Genomic DNA, 15,595 nt, shown 5'->3' on the forward strand with positions numbered 1-15,595 from the left:
GACCCCTACTCACATCAGAGTGAGTCGCGAGGGGTGCAGGTGGGGACAGTCCTCAAGAATCCAAACACTGGCTCTGGGTTACAAGACTCAGGTGGGGAAGGAAAGCTTCCAAAAGTCTTTCGGGAATTTCAGAATCTTTCGGATGCTTTACATTAACAATAAAATGTATTTTTTCAGAACTGATTTTCTAGTATTAGGTATCCTATCAACTCAGAAACGCATTAAGTTATGTAAGCAGCACACAGACATTTAGTCTGACAGTTCCAAAAAAGGCAAGATTTACTAAGGAGAATTCTACTTTTTAGGTTACAGATAAAACCACAATAACATGAGAAAGGCAGCCTGAAAAAATTTCTAGTTTAGAAGGAATCTATCTAAGGCATTCTGAACAGAAATAAGCCCGATTGTTTGGGAAGAAACAAACTCATATATGCGTGTATATAAAACAAACTGCTACATGAAATTCCACCGTAACACTGATGTGAAATTAAAATGAACTCACCATATTTGAAAATGATATACTTCTTTGTAGCATCTTGGATTCTTTGGAAAACATCTTCAAGGTGGAATCTAATTTAATAATGACAAAGCAAACATATAAGAAAGATTTCCTGACCCTTACAGATGACCAGCGCACGCAGAGGTAACAGGCGAGGTGACCGAGGGTCATGTCCCCGATGAGGACGCTACGGTCTGTGGAATTCTATGATCTGCGGCTCCACAACAAGGAGGTCAACTTAAAGCCATGACCGAAGGCAGATTTAAGCCTAATTACTGACAGAAGCTAAAGAGGAAGAAAAGAGCAATTTTAATATTAAAGAAAACAAAAAGATTTGGGCAATGTTTTTCTTTTTCACATAGCCCAATTATGGTGTGATATCCTTGTAGCGTATGACCATTCATGGAGGAGAAGCACTAACTTTCTAAATAATAAACTAGAGATTACAATGTCCAAGCTCTTAATTTCCTTGCCTAACAGAAGCTTTTAGAAGTGCATCAAGGTAAACCTCTTAAGCGACAAGACTGCAAATTACAATGTGCTCCAAACATCCCATATTTGCAATATGTAACATTACGGTTCCTAATTTGAAAACATACAGCATGATAAATAAAAGGTCAGATGAGCTTCAAATAATGTCTTCTGTATAGTAAAATCTAATATTTCCACCTAATTTTTGCCAACACCAACACGCAGACGTGCACTGGGGCGTCCTACAGAAAACAGTCAGCCAGCCTGGTGTGTAAAGCTGCTTTTCTCAAAATGAGAGGTTCCCTCTCGTACTAGAGGTAATCACATCAGAGGCTGCTGAGAGCTGGTCCCCCAGGTGATGGGGTCACCCGTGGGGTCACCCATAAGCCTGGACACACACCACCTCTGAGGAAGAACCGTAACTCTGGGGTGGTCGTCAGGGTATACATGAGTCAGTAATGCAGGTGGAAACAAAAATGCGTATAGGTCAGCAACATGAGTTATTAACGCTGAAGAAACAAACAAAAAACAAAAGCTTCCGACTGAAACGAACCCCCCCCCCCACGCCCCCTTATTTGGCAAGTTCACAAAGAAGTGCTAGGCTTACTAAGCCTCAGAGGGTTAAAGCCCTGATGCTCGTAAAACTCACGGTTTACAAGGTCAGACCAGTGCAGGGAACAGGGGGATTTAAACCATGACAGACAAATCCAGCCAAGAATGCCGGCTTTGCTAACAGGTCAGGGTCTTGTCTCGGGTGGTAGCGCCGGCAGGAACCCTGGCAAAGCGCGACTGCTCACTCGTGCCACCGCGTCGTCGTCTCGGTGACCCTGGAGTGGCCCCGTGTGTACGCCGCATGTGAACCAACTTCGGTCCACAGTGGGATCATTTTCTGTGCTTTGTGGAAAACTCTGTTTTACGCAATCTGAGATCATATTTGAAAGAGAAAGGAAGGACGCTACAGATGTGAAGCCACGATCCCAGAATCTGAGAGCAGTAACTCTGATTTGCCCGGAGGTGTGCAGCTGGACAGCACCTTTCCTTAACTTAATGGATGAAAAGCAGAATTTCCTACAATGACGACCAAAGCGCCAGTAGCCAGCCACTCACAGCCAGGTACGAACTCTGTGCACCAGGCAGCTAAGCTACTCGCTTCTCATCTCCGCTGCCCCCGGCGCGCCTGTCAGCACGCTTCAAACGGGACGGGGACCAGATAAACAATGACTAATGGTGTAGACGGCCAGGAAGGCTTGACGCTTAGTCCTTTCGTAGGATCAAAACAGTGAAGTTCCAGTGTGTCATCAAGCTAGTTACAAGTCCCATCAAACAGCCACTGCAGGGCTTCTGCGTGACTTTGGTAACGTGTAAGACATTAACAATGTGTGAATTAGATTTCGAGCTAAATCCTCCAGTCAGCACCCAGAAGCACACACCCAGTGACGAACGTGAAAAGCTGACAGCACGTGTGCCCTGTGCTGGCGGACACCCCGTGTGCGGCTCCGCCCTCAGGGCGGGAAAGGTCCCAGCACAGGCTCTCGCCGCCCCAAATCCTGGGAAACCTTATTAGCAACAGGGAGGCATTTTTCATTACTGTTTTTGGCTAATCACTGTGGAATGTTACGCAATACACAACAAACTAACTGCTCAAGGTTTATTTTACGTAGAGGCAGCACATGAAGGTACAGTCCTGGACCGAGTTAGGAAACTTGGACATTTGTGATTCCAGGTAACCCCCCTTTCAGGTAGGAAAACCTACCTTGTGAGGTTGTAAAGACAGACGACCCACTGCGAGAGACTGCTATTCCAGTGACTGCCCTGTTGGAAAACAAGGTTTCATAAATTACCATCAACCACGTGCTAGGACACCGGTCTCCTTCAAGGCCTTGATTTAATTCAGCCCAAGTGTCTGTCATCGTTTTCGTCACAGCTCGTTCTGCGGGACCTGTCCCACCTTCCACCAGGCGTTAGCAAGTCATGGCTTGGCAACTCCTAATTCTGTCCTGACAACGCCTGCGGCTGGAAAACACCCCAACTCTTAGCTCCCGGACCGCCCTGGACGAAAGCTGCCTGCCCACGTCTGCCCCCTGGATAACCAGTAACGCTAGGTGCCCGCCACCCAAACCACTGACGCCCCCCAAGCAGTCACTGCACTCGCTTCATCACTTAGCATCTGGCCAATGACAATGTCACCGTCTGGCCCTGAGGCAGGCTGGGACCGGGGACCCTTTACCACAGTGCCTGCACCCGGACAAACGTCTCCTCCGGCAACAGATACACAGAGAAACTGTGAAACTATAAGGAACTGAAAATAACTGCGTGCGTGCGCAGCTGGGGCAAATTATGGGCAGCAAGATACAAAAAGACCAAAAAACCCAACTGCCACTTCTGAAGAGCTGGGAGCAAAAGCAGGGCACTGCCCGAGCCCCCTGCACACAGCACCACCCAAGGGGTGGGCACACCACCTAAGCCCCGCTCCAGCCGACCCCTGGACACACCCCTGCCCTCACCCCAAAGAGGAGACCAGCTCGCCACTGCCTCGTGGGCCCAGCAAGGGCACCTGCTGTTTGTTCTCACTCCCCTTCCCCCGCGGCAGCAGGAGCCCCAATAAAGCCTTGCCTGAATCTCCTGTCTGGCCTCTTATCAGTTTCTATTGATTAAGGACGCCAAGGACCCTGACTGGTATCAGTCCCGGCACGTCCTCTTAAAGGTTCACTCATGTCTTCACTGCCTCGGGTGACAAGGCCCCTTTCTACGTGCCGTTTAGAGAAGGTGACAAAGGAAAGCCGTGTTATAACGAGTAAGGTGGGACTTTGGGTTGCTTTGCAGGAGGCTGTGCTCTGATTTGGAGCCACCGATCGGACGGGGACCGGCCCGTTCCGTTCCACCCATGACCAAGTGTACGTGATATCAAACGTCAGACAGGACGTCGGTGGCCCTGGAGCAGAACAATGGGCCTCGTCCCTGGCCCTGAGTTTTCTTTTCTGGAACAGGATGGGTCAGCAAGGTCAGTGCTTCCCCAGCCTTCCCACCAAAGTCCATCATTAGCCCTGCAGACAGGGGACCAGGGACACTCATGACCCCTCTAGGGCCAACAGCAAGCCTGATTTGGGGGAAGAAAAGGTTTGTTAGTTTTTTTAATAGATCTTTATTAGAGTATAATTGCTTCACAATACTGTGTTAGTTTCTGTTGTACAGCAAAGCGAATCGGCCATAGGCACACACATGACCCCGTATCCCCTCCCTCCCACCCTCCCTATCCCACCCCTCTAGGTCATCGCAAAGCGCTGAGCTGATCTCCCTGTGCTATGCGGCTGCTTCCCACCAGCCAGCTATTTTACATTCCGTAGTGTATATACATTGATGTTACTCTCACTTCACCCCAGCTTCGCCCTCCCACCCCATGTCCTCAAGTCCATTTTCTACGTCTGAGTCTTTATTCCTGCCCTGCAACTAGGTTCATCAGAACTTTTTTTTTTTTTTAGATTCCATATATATGTGTAGCATACAGTATTTGTTTTTCTCTTTCTGACTTACTTCACTCTGTATGACAGACTCTAGGTCTATCCACCTCACTACAAATAACTCAAATTCGTTTCTTTTTATGGCTGAGTAACATTCCATTGTATATATGTGCCACATCTTCTTTATCCATTCATCTGTCGATGGACACTTAGGTTGCTTCCATGTCCCGGCTACTGTAAAGAGTGCTGCAATGAACTTTGCAATGTTCACTGTGTGTGTATAACACACACATCTGTTAACCATGTTTTAAAAAAGATACATTTTCCCTGACAATATCAGTAAATGCAACACGTGGGTAAGACATATCCTGTTCCTCCCCGAAGGTTCCCACCATCAAGGACTGGAGGTGCCGTGTACTTCTCTGAGAGGCACACGGCCGCCTGCTGTCTGCAGACCCCATCCCGTGCTCTAGAATGACCGACAGCAGAAATGACACACACCCATTTTGTGCCAAGCTTTCCCATGCCACACTGACCCCTGGTGGCTGTTCACTGCTATGGACAGCTTAGGGGGATTAAAACCAATCAAGACCCCCAGGCCAAGACCCCGGCATGTGCGAAGCCGCGGCCGAGACGTTCTTACTCTTTGTGGATTTTGTGCTGCTCGTGGAGCTGCAGTCGCGTGATGTTACTCCAGGCCAGCGTTCTGCTTTCTTCGGTCAGGTCTTCAAAAGACTCTTCACCTGGAGAGACTACGTTAAATTGCAGCTCAGTCAGTCAGCTAAATTTCTGACCAGTGTCGGAGACGACAAGCGTCAGAGGCACAAGATTTTCCATTAAAATCAAATAACCAAGAAAGCAAAACGCCCACCGAAACAGAACTGCTTCGAAAGGTCCATGTTAGTCAAGGGAGAAGAATGAGGTGCATCATCGAAATAAAACAGCAATCATTTGGAGAAAGATTAAAAAGTATCTTTGAACACTGCAGGTCTTTGTATACTTCTATCAGTGTTTGCAGAGTTTTCACTCCGCCCCTAAACTGGGAACTTCAGGAACCATGACACTGAGTAACCATTTCCTTGTCAGCAATCTTTGTAAAAACCTGACAGTTCCCTAAGAACACTGCCGTTTGCTTTTGGCTTCCAGACACAGGAAGAAGAGATGAAACCAATTACTACCACGCTCCTGGACAGGACTAGCTAAGCAGTCCCTTCACTTCTGTTTTAAGAAAGGCTGGAACAATTTCCCTTTTAAGATAATCCTCGTGGATGGGCCTGGTGACTAAGCAGAGCACGGGTTTAAGGGCATCACGAGATAATCTCCAGTCTTCATGACTTAACCCCAGAGACGCGCTGCCGGCCAGCCCTGGGTCGCGTGACCACGAGAGGCCCAGCTGTGTGGCCCGAGAAGCCTGGACACTCCTGGGACGGAGCGCAGAGCGGGAGAAAACGAGAAATCCAGCGACTTTGCTCCCGAGGTTCCACACAGTGTCAGACCCCTGGGAGCCTGGGGGTCTGAGGCTGTCTTACGTGAAATGTAAAACGTGGAAAACTGGATGAAGGGGAGCACCTTCTCCTCCCTTTCCAAATGCCAGATGTGACCCAGAGTCAAGTTCATTTCAGCACCTGGCATAGACACTCTGTAAATGTCTGTCAAATGACTGAATAAGGAAACAGAATCAAATGAAGAAAACAGAGCACCCCGAATTCAACATCTGTGTGTCGGGGTAGAAGAGGAGAGTCAGGACGCTGGAAGTCGTTCCTGGGAAAGAGCAGGAACGAGCAGGGCGACGGGGACTGCTACAGCAGTCACGGCCAGGGCGGATCAACAAGAACACAAGAATGGCTAAGAATCAAACACCAGCTGGGCAAACCTCAGAAAAGAAAGAACATAACAGCAACAATGAAAACTACTGCCAAGTCTCATTAAATTACCAGAAAGTAAAAGTGATTTGATTTCCTTTAAGGTCAAAAGTTAAAACAAACAAAACAACAGCACAACAACTAAAAAAACAGAAAAGATCTGTTTGTTTGCAGGAGAAATGCAGTGAGACAGTAAAACAGAATCATCTCTAAGCTGCCCAGGGTTCATGATTGGCCTTCTCTCCAGAATCCTCAGAAACGTCTTAATCAGAAAAGAGAAACAGAAGGTGCTCACATTGTTTATTCTCGTTTCAAAATTTACCTGGAGTATCTGCCGTGGAAGCATTGTAACTGGAGGGCTGGGCCAAGCTTTTAAACTTTGGGGTGATCCTTCGAGGATGCGGTGTCACAAAGAGCTGCTTTGGTGTCTGCCCGAACTCCAAGATCTGGGTGAGCATGGCTACCTTCTCATCAGGGTCCTCAATGCTTTAGGACAGAACACAAACCATGTGGTGACCTCTAGGTGCAAGCTCCTTGATCTGTATCACTTGAAATTTGTGCATTCAACAGGAGAGAGATTAACCCTCAAACAGTAACAGACGCTGCATGCCGGCACTGTCTAGACCGTATCACACATCTTTAATTTCTGAAGCTCGGTAATTTCCACAGCAGTGAAAGCAGGCCGTAATTCACGGTAACATTTCCATACCTTAATATCATCAAATACTGCACTAATCATTTAGACAAAGAGGTCATTTGTACTCATGTAGAAACTCCTTACTGACATATAAGTACCTGTTCAAGTCGACACCTCCTTCGTAGGTCAGGGGATGAAACACTGCGAAAAAGAGACGTAAAACACTATTGAAAGATGTACTATTTTGTTATAATATACACTGTTTATTTTAAAAACTCAACAACTTTAAACTTTTATTCAAAGAAACTGATTTTCACTTTGCAAAACAGCCTGATAATATCCAGCTTGGGTAAGTGTCAAGCTGAACTGTTATCTCTTCTGAGCAGCGATCCAACTGGCCGTGGGACGGTGGGCTACCTCAGGGTGCTTCTCGGTCAGCATGCCTCTCCCCAGGAGAGCGCAAAGCACCCTGTGCGGCACGTGAGGGGTCAGGTCCACACCCATCCCCGTCGCCAACGCTGAGAAGCCCGGCGGAGGAAGAACCGGCCCCGAACAGGAGAGGGCGACCGCGGGCTTCCCTCCGCTCAGTCACAAAGACACTCTGGGGCCTTCGTGGGAACCAAGGCCACCGTTCCATCCTGCTCTGACTGAGCTTTAGTGAAAGTGATGGAATGGGATGGAGAGTACATGCTAAAATTAGAAGACTCTAGCAAAAGACCTCTTGGGACCATGGCGAAGTGGGTGTTTTTAGACAAAAGCACTTTCTCTCCCGCCTTTCATTCAGCATCTAGTCTGGGGTCGCTGAGCCAGGAGGCACCGTCCGCTGAGACAAGATGCTTCTGCTAAGGAAATAAGCTGCTCTGAGCTCAGTTTGGGGGTTGCTTTTGTTTCCATCGAACGCTAAACGGAGTTTCAGGGACTGTTACACACCATTGTGGGCTCCAACAGCATCCCTCCCCTTCTGCTTGTAGCCAAACACGAGATCGATCCACTCGTGAAGGTGCTCTGACACGTAATCGCTTTCCAGCGCGTCTCTGCTCTTCTGGAGAAAGTCCTCGGGACCTAGTAGGTTAGACTCGATCAAAACACCCCATTCCTTTCATCTGTCCATATGCAGACAGAGCTTCTGGGACAGGCACGAGGGACATATTTCTTAATGAGTCTCCCCCCAATCATATAAAATATAAATTCTGGGGGTTGGGCGGAGGAAAAACCATTTTCACAACACTTAGCTCTCTCGTATGCGTAATAATGGTTTTACATCACAGACTCATGGAATACTTACAATCTGGAATAAGACTTAAATCTAAGCCACTAAATAGTAACACTGAAGTTGCACGACTAAGTAGAGAATTTCTATAATTCCATACTTCCAAGGTGGTACTCACTCCGTGCCCAAGGGGGGAGTTCTACGTCATCAACCATCTGCCCTCCTTGTCTCTTTCCCAAATCCAGCTTCAGACTATTGACTAAAAAGCTGACATCATCACCATAGAATTCCGGAATCAGCTGAAAGTTTCAGGGGAAGAAAAAAAAAAAGAACAAACATTTTTTAAAGCAGTCACAAACCACAAGCCCAGTGAGTCATTGGCTTGGTAACTGCTTACCTCTTTAAAATCAGTCGCACCGTCCAAACAGTTTTTCCAAGTTTCTGCAATACTAAATATGAAAAAAAAAATTCAACTGATTTTAAATCTAGGGAATGGAAACAGCAACAGCAGCACTTTCTAGGCCCCTGGGTGCTATTCTACACTTTACCTAAACCACAACATCTCGCTCATTAATCCACAATCCCCAGTATTCACATGAGCTACCCCATCGGAGGAGCTCACGTGGATACTGGGGATTCACAGAAAACTCTGGGCCCACGCAGGGAGTGAGCAAGGAGTCGGGATATGGGCCTGGGGGGGTGTCCCCAAGTCCAGGCCAGGGACCCCCCCATACATGGCCTCATCGAAGGGCCACTCGGGGCAGGTGCTTAAACATGAAAAATCAGCAGTTATTTTAAGGGCTAATTTCGAAAAGGGATTATAAACAGCCATGTGCAGAGCTTAGAAAAAGACTGTAAAGACACAGACCAGGGCTTCCCTGGTGGCGCAGTGGTTGAGAGTCCGCCTGCCGATGCAGGGGACACGGGTTCGTGCCCCGGTCCGGGAAGATCCCACATGCCGCAGAGCGACTGGGCTCGTGAGCCATGGCCGCTGAGCCTGCGCGTCCCAGAGCCTGTGCTCCGCAACGGGAGAGGCCACAACAGTGAGAGGCCCGCGTACCGCAAAAAAAAAAAAAAAAAAAAAAAAAGACACAGACCAAAAGATGAACAATGAGTGTTATCTCAGTGTGGTCAGGTGCCATATGAAATTTATTTCCTTCTTCATATTCTGATTTTGGGGGGTAAGAAAAGATTACCTTTATAATAAAAAAAATTATTTAAACACAGGGATTGTATTCAATTCATAGCAAGATTATTTAGAATAATGAAATGTTGGAAACAGCCTAGGTGTCCAACCATAGAGAAATAGTTAAAATAGTTAAATTATGGCATATGTTAGGATGTGATACATTAATTTAAAATAAATCACCGTTTTGAAGAACATCCAGTAATACAGGGAAAACTTCAAGATCTAACGAAAGGCTATAAAATACAAAAGGCAGGACAACAATACTGTATTTAAAATATGTTCTCCATCACTAATCATTAGAGAAATGCAAATCAAAACTACAAAGAGGTATCACCTCACACCAGTCAGAATGGCCATCATCAAAAAATCTAGAAACAATAAATGCTGGAGAGGGTGTGGAGAAAAGGGAACCCTCTTGCACTGTTGGTGGGAATGTAAATTGATACAGTCACTATGGAGAACAGTATGGAGGTTCCTTAAAAAACTACAAATAGAACTACCATGTGACCCAGCAATCCCACTACTGGGCATATACCCTGAGACAACCATAATTCAAAGAGAGTCATGTACCACGATGCTCATTGCAGCTCTATTTACAGCAGCCAGAACATGGAAGCAACCTAAGTGTCCATCAACAGATGAATGGATAAAGAAGATGTGGCACATATATACAATGGAATATTACTCAGCCATAAAAAGGAACAAAATTGAGTTATTTGTAGTGAGGTAGATGGACCTAGAGTCTGTCATACAGAGTGAAGTAAGTCAGAAAGAGAAAAACAAATACCGTATGCTAACACATATATATGGAATCTAAAAAAAAAGAAATGGTTATGAAAAACCTAGGAGCAGGACAGGAATAAAGACGCAGATGTAGAGAATGGACTTGAGGACATGGGGAGGGAGAAGGGTAAGCTGGGACGAAGTGAGAGAGTGGCCTTGACATATATACACTACCAAATGTAAAACAGACAGCTAGTGGGAAGCAGCCGCATAGCACAGGGAGATCAGCTCGGTGCTGTGTGACCACCTAGAGGGGTGGGATAGGGAGGGTGGGAGGGAGACGCAAGAGGGAGGGGATATGGGGATATATGTATACGTATAGCTGATACGCTTTGTTATACAGCAGAAACTGACACACCATTGTAAAGCAATTACACTCCAATAAAGATGTTAAAAATATATATATAATACTTACACAATTGAACAAATATCAAAAAGAAAAAAGAAGATGTTAAAAAATAAAATATGTTCTCACATTTACACACACACGACTACACAAAGCCTGAGAGGAATAGATACAACAATTACTGTAGTGGTGTTTTTCATTTCCTTCCATTTTTGTTTAAATCTGGTTTTTGGAAAAGAACGTATTGCATATGCATAATGAGAAAGTTTAAAAAGTGCTAAGTGAGGCATTTATGCCGAACCTGTTGAACATTCTGTCTGCGTTGTCGAATCTTCCGTTCTGCAGACACAGCATATACTCTGGTGCTAGAGGGGAAAAAAGTCAGAGTTAAGCAAGATCACAAAACCACTGAAGAGTCCACGTGAAATAACATGTCCCTGGGAGAGACGGCGAGGAGTCTTACCAATCCTGACCAGATAAAACAGCACGTAGCCCGGGGAGGAGTAGTGGCTGCCGTACATGAACTTGGGCTCCGGCATCTCCTGGTAGCGTGTCTACAACACAGAGAGAAAAAGTCCTGCTGAGCGCTGGCTGTGAAGACAATAACCGACTCCAGTAGTAAAAGCCTAAGGAAATCGTGGCCTGGACACATTCTAGCCCCTAATTTCTCTCCTAAAGAGGAAAAGGAGAAGATAAAAAAGAGGGGGGGCTTCCCTGGTGGCGCAGTGGTTGAGAGTCCGCCTGCCGATGCAGGGGACACGGGTTCGTGCCCCGGTCCGGGAAGATCCCACATGCCGCGGAGCGGCTGGGCCCGTGAGCCATGGCCGCTGAGCCTGCGCATCCGGAGCCTGTGCTCCACAATGGGAGAGGCCACAATGGTGAGAGGCCCGCGTACCGCAAATAAATAAATAAATAAATAAATAAAAACTTAAAAAAAAAGAGGGGTGAAAATCTGAGTAAACACAGCATTCTTGCAACAAGTATCTTGGTGTTCTTGGCCTCATGGTAACAATGTCTGCCGGGGCAGGACTGAAAAGAAGAAATTTTATGCATCTCTTGTGCAGTTCACCAGAGAGCACCTTCGTGAAAATAAATGGGTAAACCTGTGATCGGCTCAGCTTCCTACCTCCTGAATTGTAAGCAGAAATGCAGATGGTGAGCTGCTAAGTTCACAGGGGAAGGAAGGCAGCGGGCACAGGGAGAGAGAATACGCTCAGAAACTTCGGTCTCTCCAGATATACTTCCCCTAAGTCTTGAAGAAACGAGTTTCAGGTACTATAAAAACACAGGGGAAGGGGGTTCAATTCCTGGTCAGGGAACTAAGATCCCACGTGCTGTGTGGTGTGGCCACAGAGTAAATTTAAAAAAACCAACAAAAACAATCAAACAAAACATACACCAAGGCTCTCGGGTTGCTTAGACACCAGGAATCTCTGAGTCCACGTACCAGCAGCCTCTCCAGACGTTCCTTGTTGAGGGCCCCTACTGGCTTACTGAGATCCCGGAAGGTTCCTGGATTTGACAGATCTATAAAGGAAATAAATTTTTAAAAATTACTTACAATAAATAAAGCAAACAAGCTTACCCTTAATAACATTACCTCCCTGAATGAATTTACATGCACACATTTATTTCCAAATAATAAATAGCTTTTTAAAAATTGAGACAGATCCATTAGAATTAATATTTCTGATGATTAGTAATATAGCTGTAAAGGTTAGAATTTGAAGACCTACTGACAAAAAAACTATATTCCAAGTAAAACAACAACGAAAAATAAACAAATTTCAAAAGCCATTATTCTACCAAAATTTACTTTTTAAGTTTGAATTATAGTGAATAGTATTATTCTGTGATAACAGCAATTTGAGAACTGGGGACCTGAATATTATCAGATAAATAAATTATATTCCTAGAAAATCTGTTACCTCTTTCAACTACAAGGGTGCAATCAGTGAAGTGTCAAAAGTAATTCAGTGTTCACAATATCTAAGATATTACAAAATAAAATTACAGTACAATCACATTTTTCGTAAAATAATTTGAGAGAGAGAAAGAAGTATATATACCACAAAGTTAAAATGGTTCTCTCTCGGTAATGTAATTACTGATGAGCCTTATTTCCTTCTTTGAGTGTTTCAGTACTTTCTAAGTGTTCTTGAATGAACAGCTATTATGTTTGGTAATCACATGTTTTCATGTGAATTGAAAAATAATACGGTAACCTGAGGCGCAATTTTGAAAGTGAAAACGTAAGTATTTGAAAACATAGTACTTATTGGTAGCAGTGGTAACACTGGCTGAAGATCCCATGCATGTCTTCTGGGTGTGGCTTTCAAGAAGTATGTGAGTACTTTTAGAATTAAAAAACATTCAGAGACAGTAGAGAAAACATACAGAACACACGTAATTCCCATGACACCCATCCAGTATCGTGGCATGGAGACGGGCCATCGTCAGTAATAAAATCAAATGGGTTCTACTCTGTCCACGAATCACAACGTGGCTCTAAGAGGGAAGGTGTTCTTCGCTCTAAAAGCCCGGCTCTGTGGCACGCACCCAGCTCGGAGCTGCTGTAGTCGCCGACGACCCAGGGGAACACGGGGTACTGGGAGAGGTCGTTGCAGCTGCGGTCGGCCAGCGTGTTGAGGTGCAGCAGGTACTGGTAGTTGGACAGAAGCCCGCGCTGCCACTGCAGCGTGTAGCCCTCGGCCGTGCGCTCCGCCACGTGGTGCTCTGGGGGGACAGGTGAGGGCAGGCCCGGGTCACACTGAGCTCCACGTGTGTGGGCAGCGGTCACTCGGCATGTGAAGGCGCTACAGAGGCTTTCAGTGTAGACCCTTCAACCCATTTTTGAAAAGTACATTTTAAAACAAGAAAAGTAGGCTACAGTTTGCTTTTAACCGAAGAGTTGTTCTGTCAAGTATGAACAAGCATCTCCAAGATCCAGGAGGGAAATTATTAAATGTATGATATAAAACATATCACATCTATGAAATATATGATATAAAACAAATATGAAAGTATGGAGCAAATACATAAACATGACATGGTAATATATGTAACATTTGCAATATTTATATATAGTCTACAATATGTACTAACAAAGAATCCTTCCAAACGTGCTTGAGTTTTAATGCCTTTAAGAAGCCATGACCATCTGTAAAACTCATTTCCTCCATTTCTTATGAAAGTAAAACGAAACAATCTTTTAGTTTTCTTTCAGATCTGGAAGCGGGGTACACTATGGCTAATTTGTCACTGACTACGTATTATTTATGCAAGTGAGGAATCAGGAAAAGAATAGAAACTGCTGAAGGAGAAAACAGGTATCTGTCAGAAATCTCAAAGTAGAAGGACCAGAAAGAGCCCCCAGAAAGAACCTCAGGAAAGACGGAACCACAGATGGTGTGGCACCAGTGATAACTTCCCTGTAAAATGAGTCAACTGTTCTATTTTGTTTAGAAAATTCTGCTTTCAGCTTTGTATTGGCTGCATCAAACTTATCTAACTCATTTGCTGATTCAATATTTATTCTTATATACTTTGCCAAGTTTCTTCTCTAATCAGCTACCAGGAAAGGGCTTAAAAACTCAAAACACTTATCCTCTGATTTTCTGCTCTCAGAACGTCTCAGAGAAAGTCTGAACAATCTCAGGAATGAACTCAGAACAGACGCTTCACAGAAGCAGACCCTTTAGGCCGTGGCAAGTTTTTTGACTTGAGATTTTAGGACTCACCATGAAAGTTGAGTTTTTTGTTGTCATCTTGTTATAGTTAGAAAAATTAAATCAGGAGGCAGGAGATAACAGTAAACTTATACCAAAGCTATACTGAAGCCCTAAGTTAAACTGAACAGCTTAGTGTGAGAAGAAAAAAAAATGAACTCAAACCTACTGTAAAATATGTTCTTTATTGAAAATAAACTATTCCTCCTTGAGAGAAAACTTCTAAGGGAGTAAGTCACTACACATCTCATAAATGATTTCACTGCACACGAGAACAGCAAACTAAGATGGTATTAATAAAATCCCAACATGGATTTTTTAAAATTCCATTCTAGTCATCTGGCAATTTTGAAAACAAGAATAATTTAATTCAACCATACAACTTAATATGTTTATGCTTGAAAAGAAAAATACAGGTGTTCTCTCTGATAAAAGTGGGAAAATTCACATTTCCCATGGAAGATTGAGGAAATATTAGTTGTAAGCAAACTGAGTCCCACGGTTCCATACTGAGCATAGAAGGTTCCTGTGTTCCTTTTGTACCGTTTTCCGGCTTTGAGATTAAGACCACAATTAATGATCACAGACACATGACTGGGTAACTATCTCACATGAAGAAACTGAGTCCTGGTTTTCATAAACTAACATAAGACAGGACTGGACATAAAAATAATTAGGTGGATTCTTATAAAATCCATTCAACTTGGGGGTTGTTAAGATACAAAAAAACATTTAAATATATTTATCAAAAGTTTTTAAAACACAGGATTGAACTATTACCCAATTTCATTTATATTTCCCTTAATTTTCAGTATGCCATTCTGCTAACTACAGTTACTGATGAGAAGAAGTAAGCAGAACCACAGAGAGGTGATTCCAGATACAGAATTGCTCTCCTCTCACTTCCCATCCCAGTTACTCGGGAGTTGAACCACCTTCACATGAACAGATACAATGAAGAGTGAGCACCAAACCTAGGTATGTAGCAATGTAAAAATAGAGGTCATCTCGGTCTTGACGTTCATAGAACTTCAGGTAGACGTCGGAACACAGATCATCTTCTGTGCAAAACACTTCCAAGCCCTACAAGTCCAGAAAGAGAAGAATAAACAAACGGCATCTCAATGTGAGTGACGCAAGTACAAAAGCCTTTCAACTAAACACTTGCATTTTTTTAATTTTTTTTTTTTTGGCGGTATGCGGGCCTCTCACTGCTGTGGCCTCTCCCGTTGCGGAGCACAGGCTCCAGACGCGCAGGCTCAGCGGCCATGGCTCACGGGCCCAGCCGCTCCGCGGCATGTGGGATCTTCCCAGACCAGGGCACGAACCCGCATCCCCTGCATCAGCAGGCGGACTCTCAACCACTGTGCCACCAGGGAAGCCCCTGCATTTTTTATTTGTAGGTCTTGTAT

The 15,595-nt window shown here is 44.8% G+C and overlaps 1 protein-coding gene across 2 annotated transcripts in view; it reads right to left on the reverse strand.

Annotated features, from left to right (window-relative positions):
- Window positions 1–15,595, reverse strand: part of NSMAF (neutral sphingomyelinase activation associated factor) — a 61,196-nt gene that overhangs the window by 5,674 nt on the left and 39,927 nt on the right. The window contains exons 12-24 of one of the 2 annotated variants that reach the window (XM_082858765.1): window positions 15,158–15,266; window positions 13,015–13,191; window positions 11,903–11,982; window positions 10,919–11,009; window positions 10,757–10,820; window positions 8,535–8,586; window positions 8,316–8,436; window positions 7,858–7,989; window positions 7,086–7,128; window positions 6,613–6,776; window positions 5,072–5,171; window positions 2,724–2,782; window positions 503–570 (exon numbers count right to left, since the gene is read on the reverse strand). In XM_082858765.1, the coding sequence (XP_082714891.1) occupies window positions 503–570; window positions 2,724–2,782; window positions 5,072–5,171; window positions 6,613–6,776; window positions 7,086–7,128; window positions 7,858–7,989; window positions 8,316–8,436; window positions 8,535–8,586; window positions 10,757–10,820; window positions 10,919–11,009; window positions 11,903–11,982; window positions 13,015–13,191; window positions 15,158–15,266 (1,260 nt within the window). Of the gene's footprint in view, window positions 1–502; window positions 571–2,723; window positions 2,783–5,071; window positions 5,181–6,612; window positions 6,777–7,085; window positions 7,129–7,857; window positions 7,990–8,315; window positions 8,437–8,534; window positions 8,587–10,756; window positions 10,821–10,918; window positions 11,010–11,902; window positions 11,983–13,014; window positions 13,192–15,157; window positions 15,267–15,595 lie in introns of both variants that reach the window. The other variant, XM_082858764.1, reaches the window with a different exon arrangement.

This window comes from Leucopleurus acutus (genome assembly GCF_964270905.1).
Source record: "Leucopleurus acutus genome assembly, chromosome: 17".
NCBI classification, from domain to species: Eukaryota; Metazoa; Chordata; class Mammalia; order Artiodactyla; family Delphinidae; genus Leucopleurus; species Leucopleurus acutus.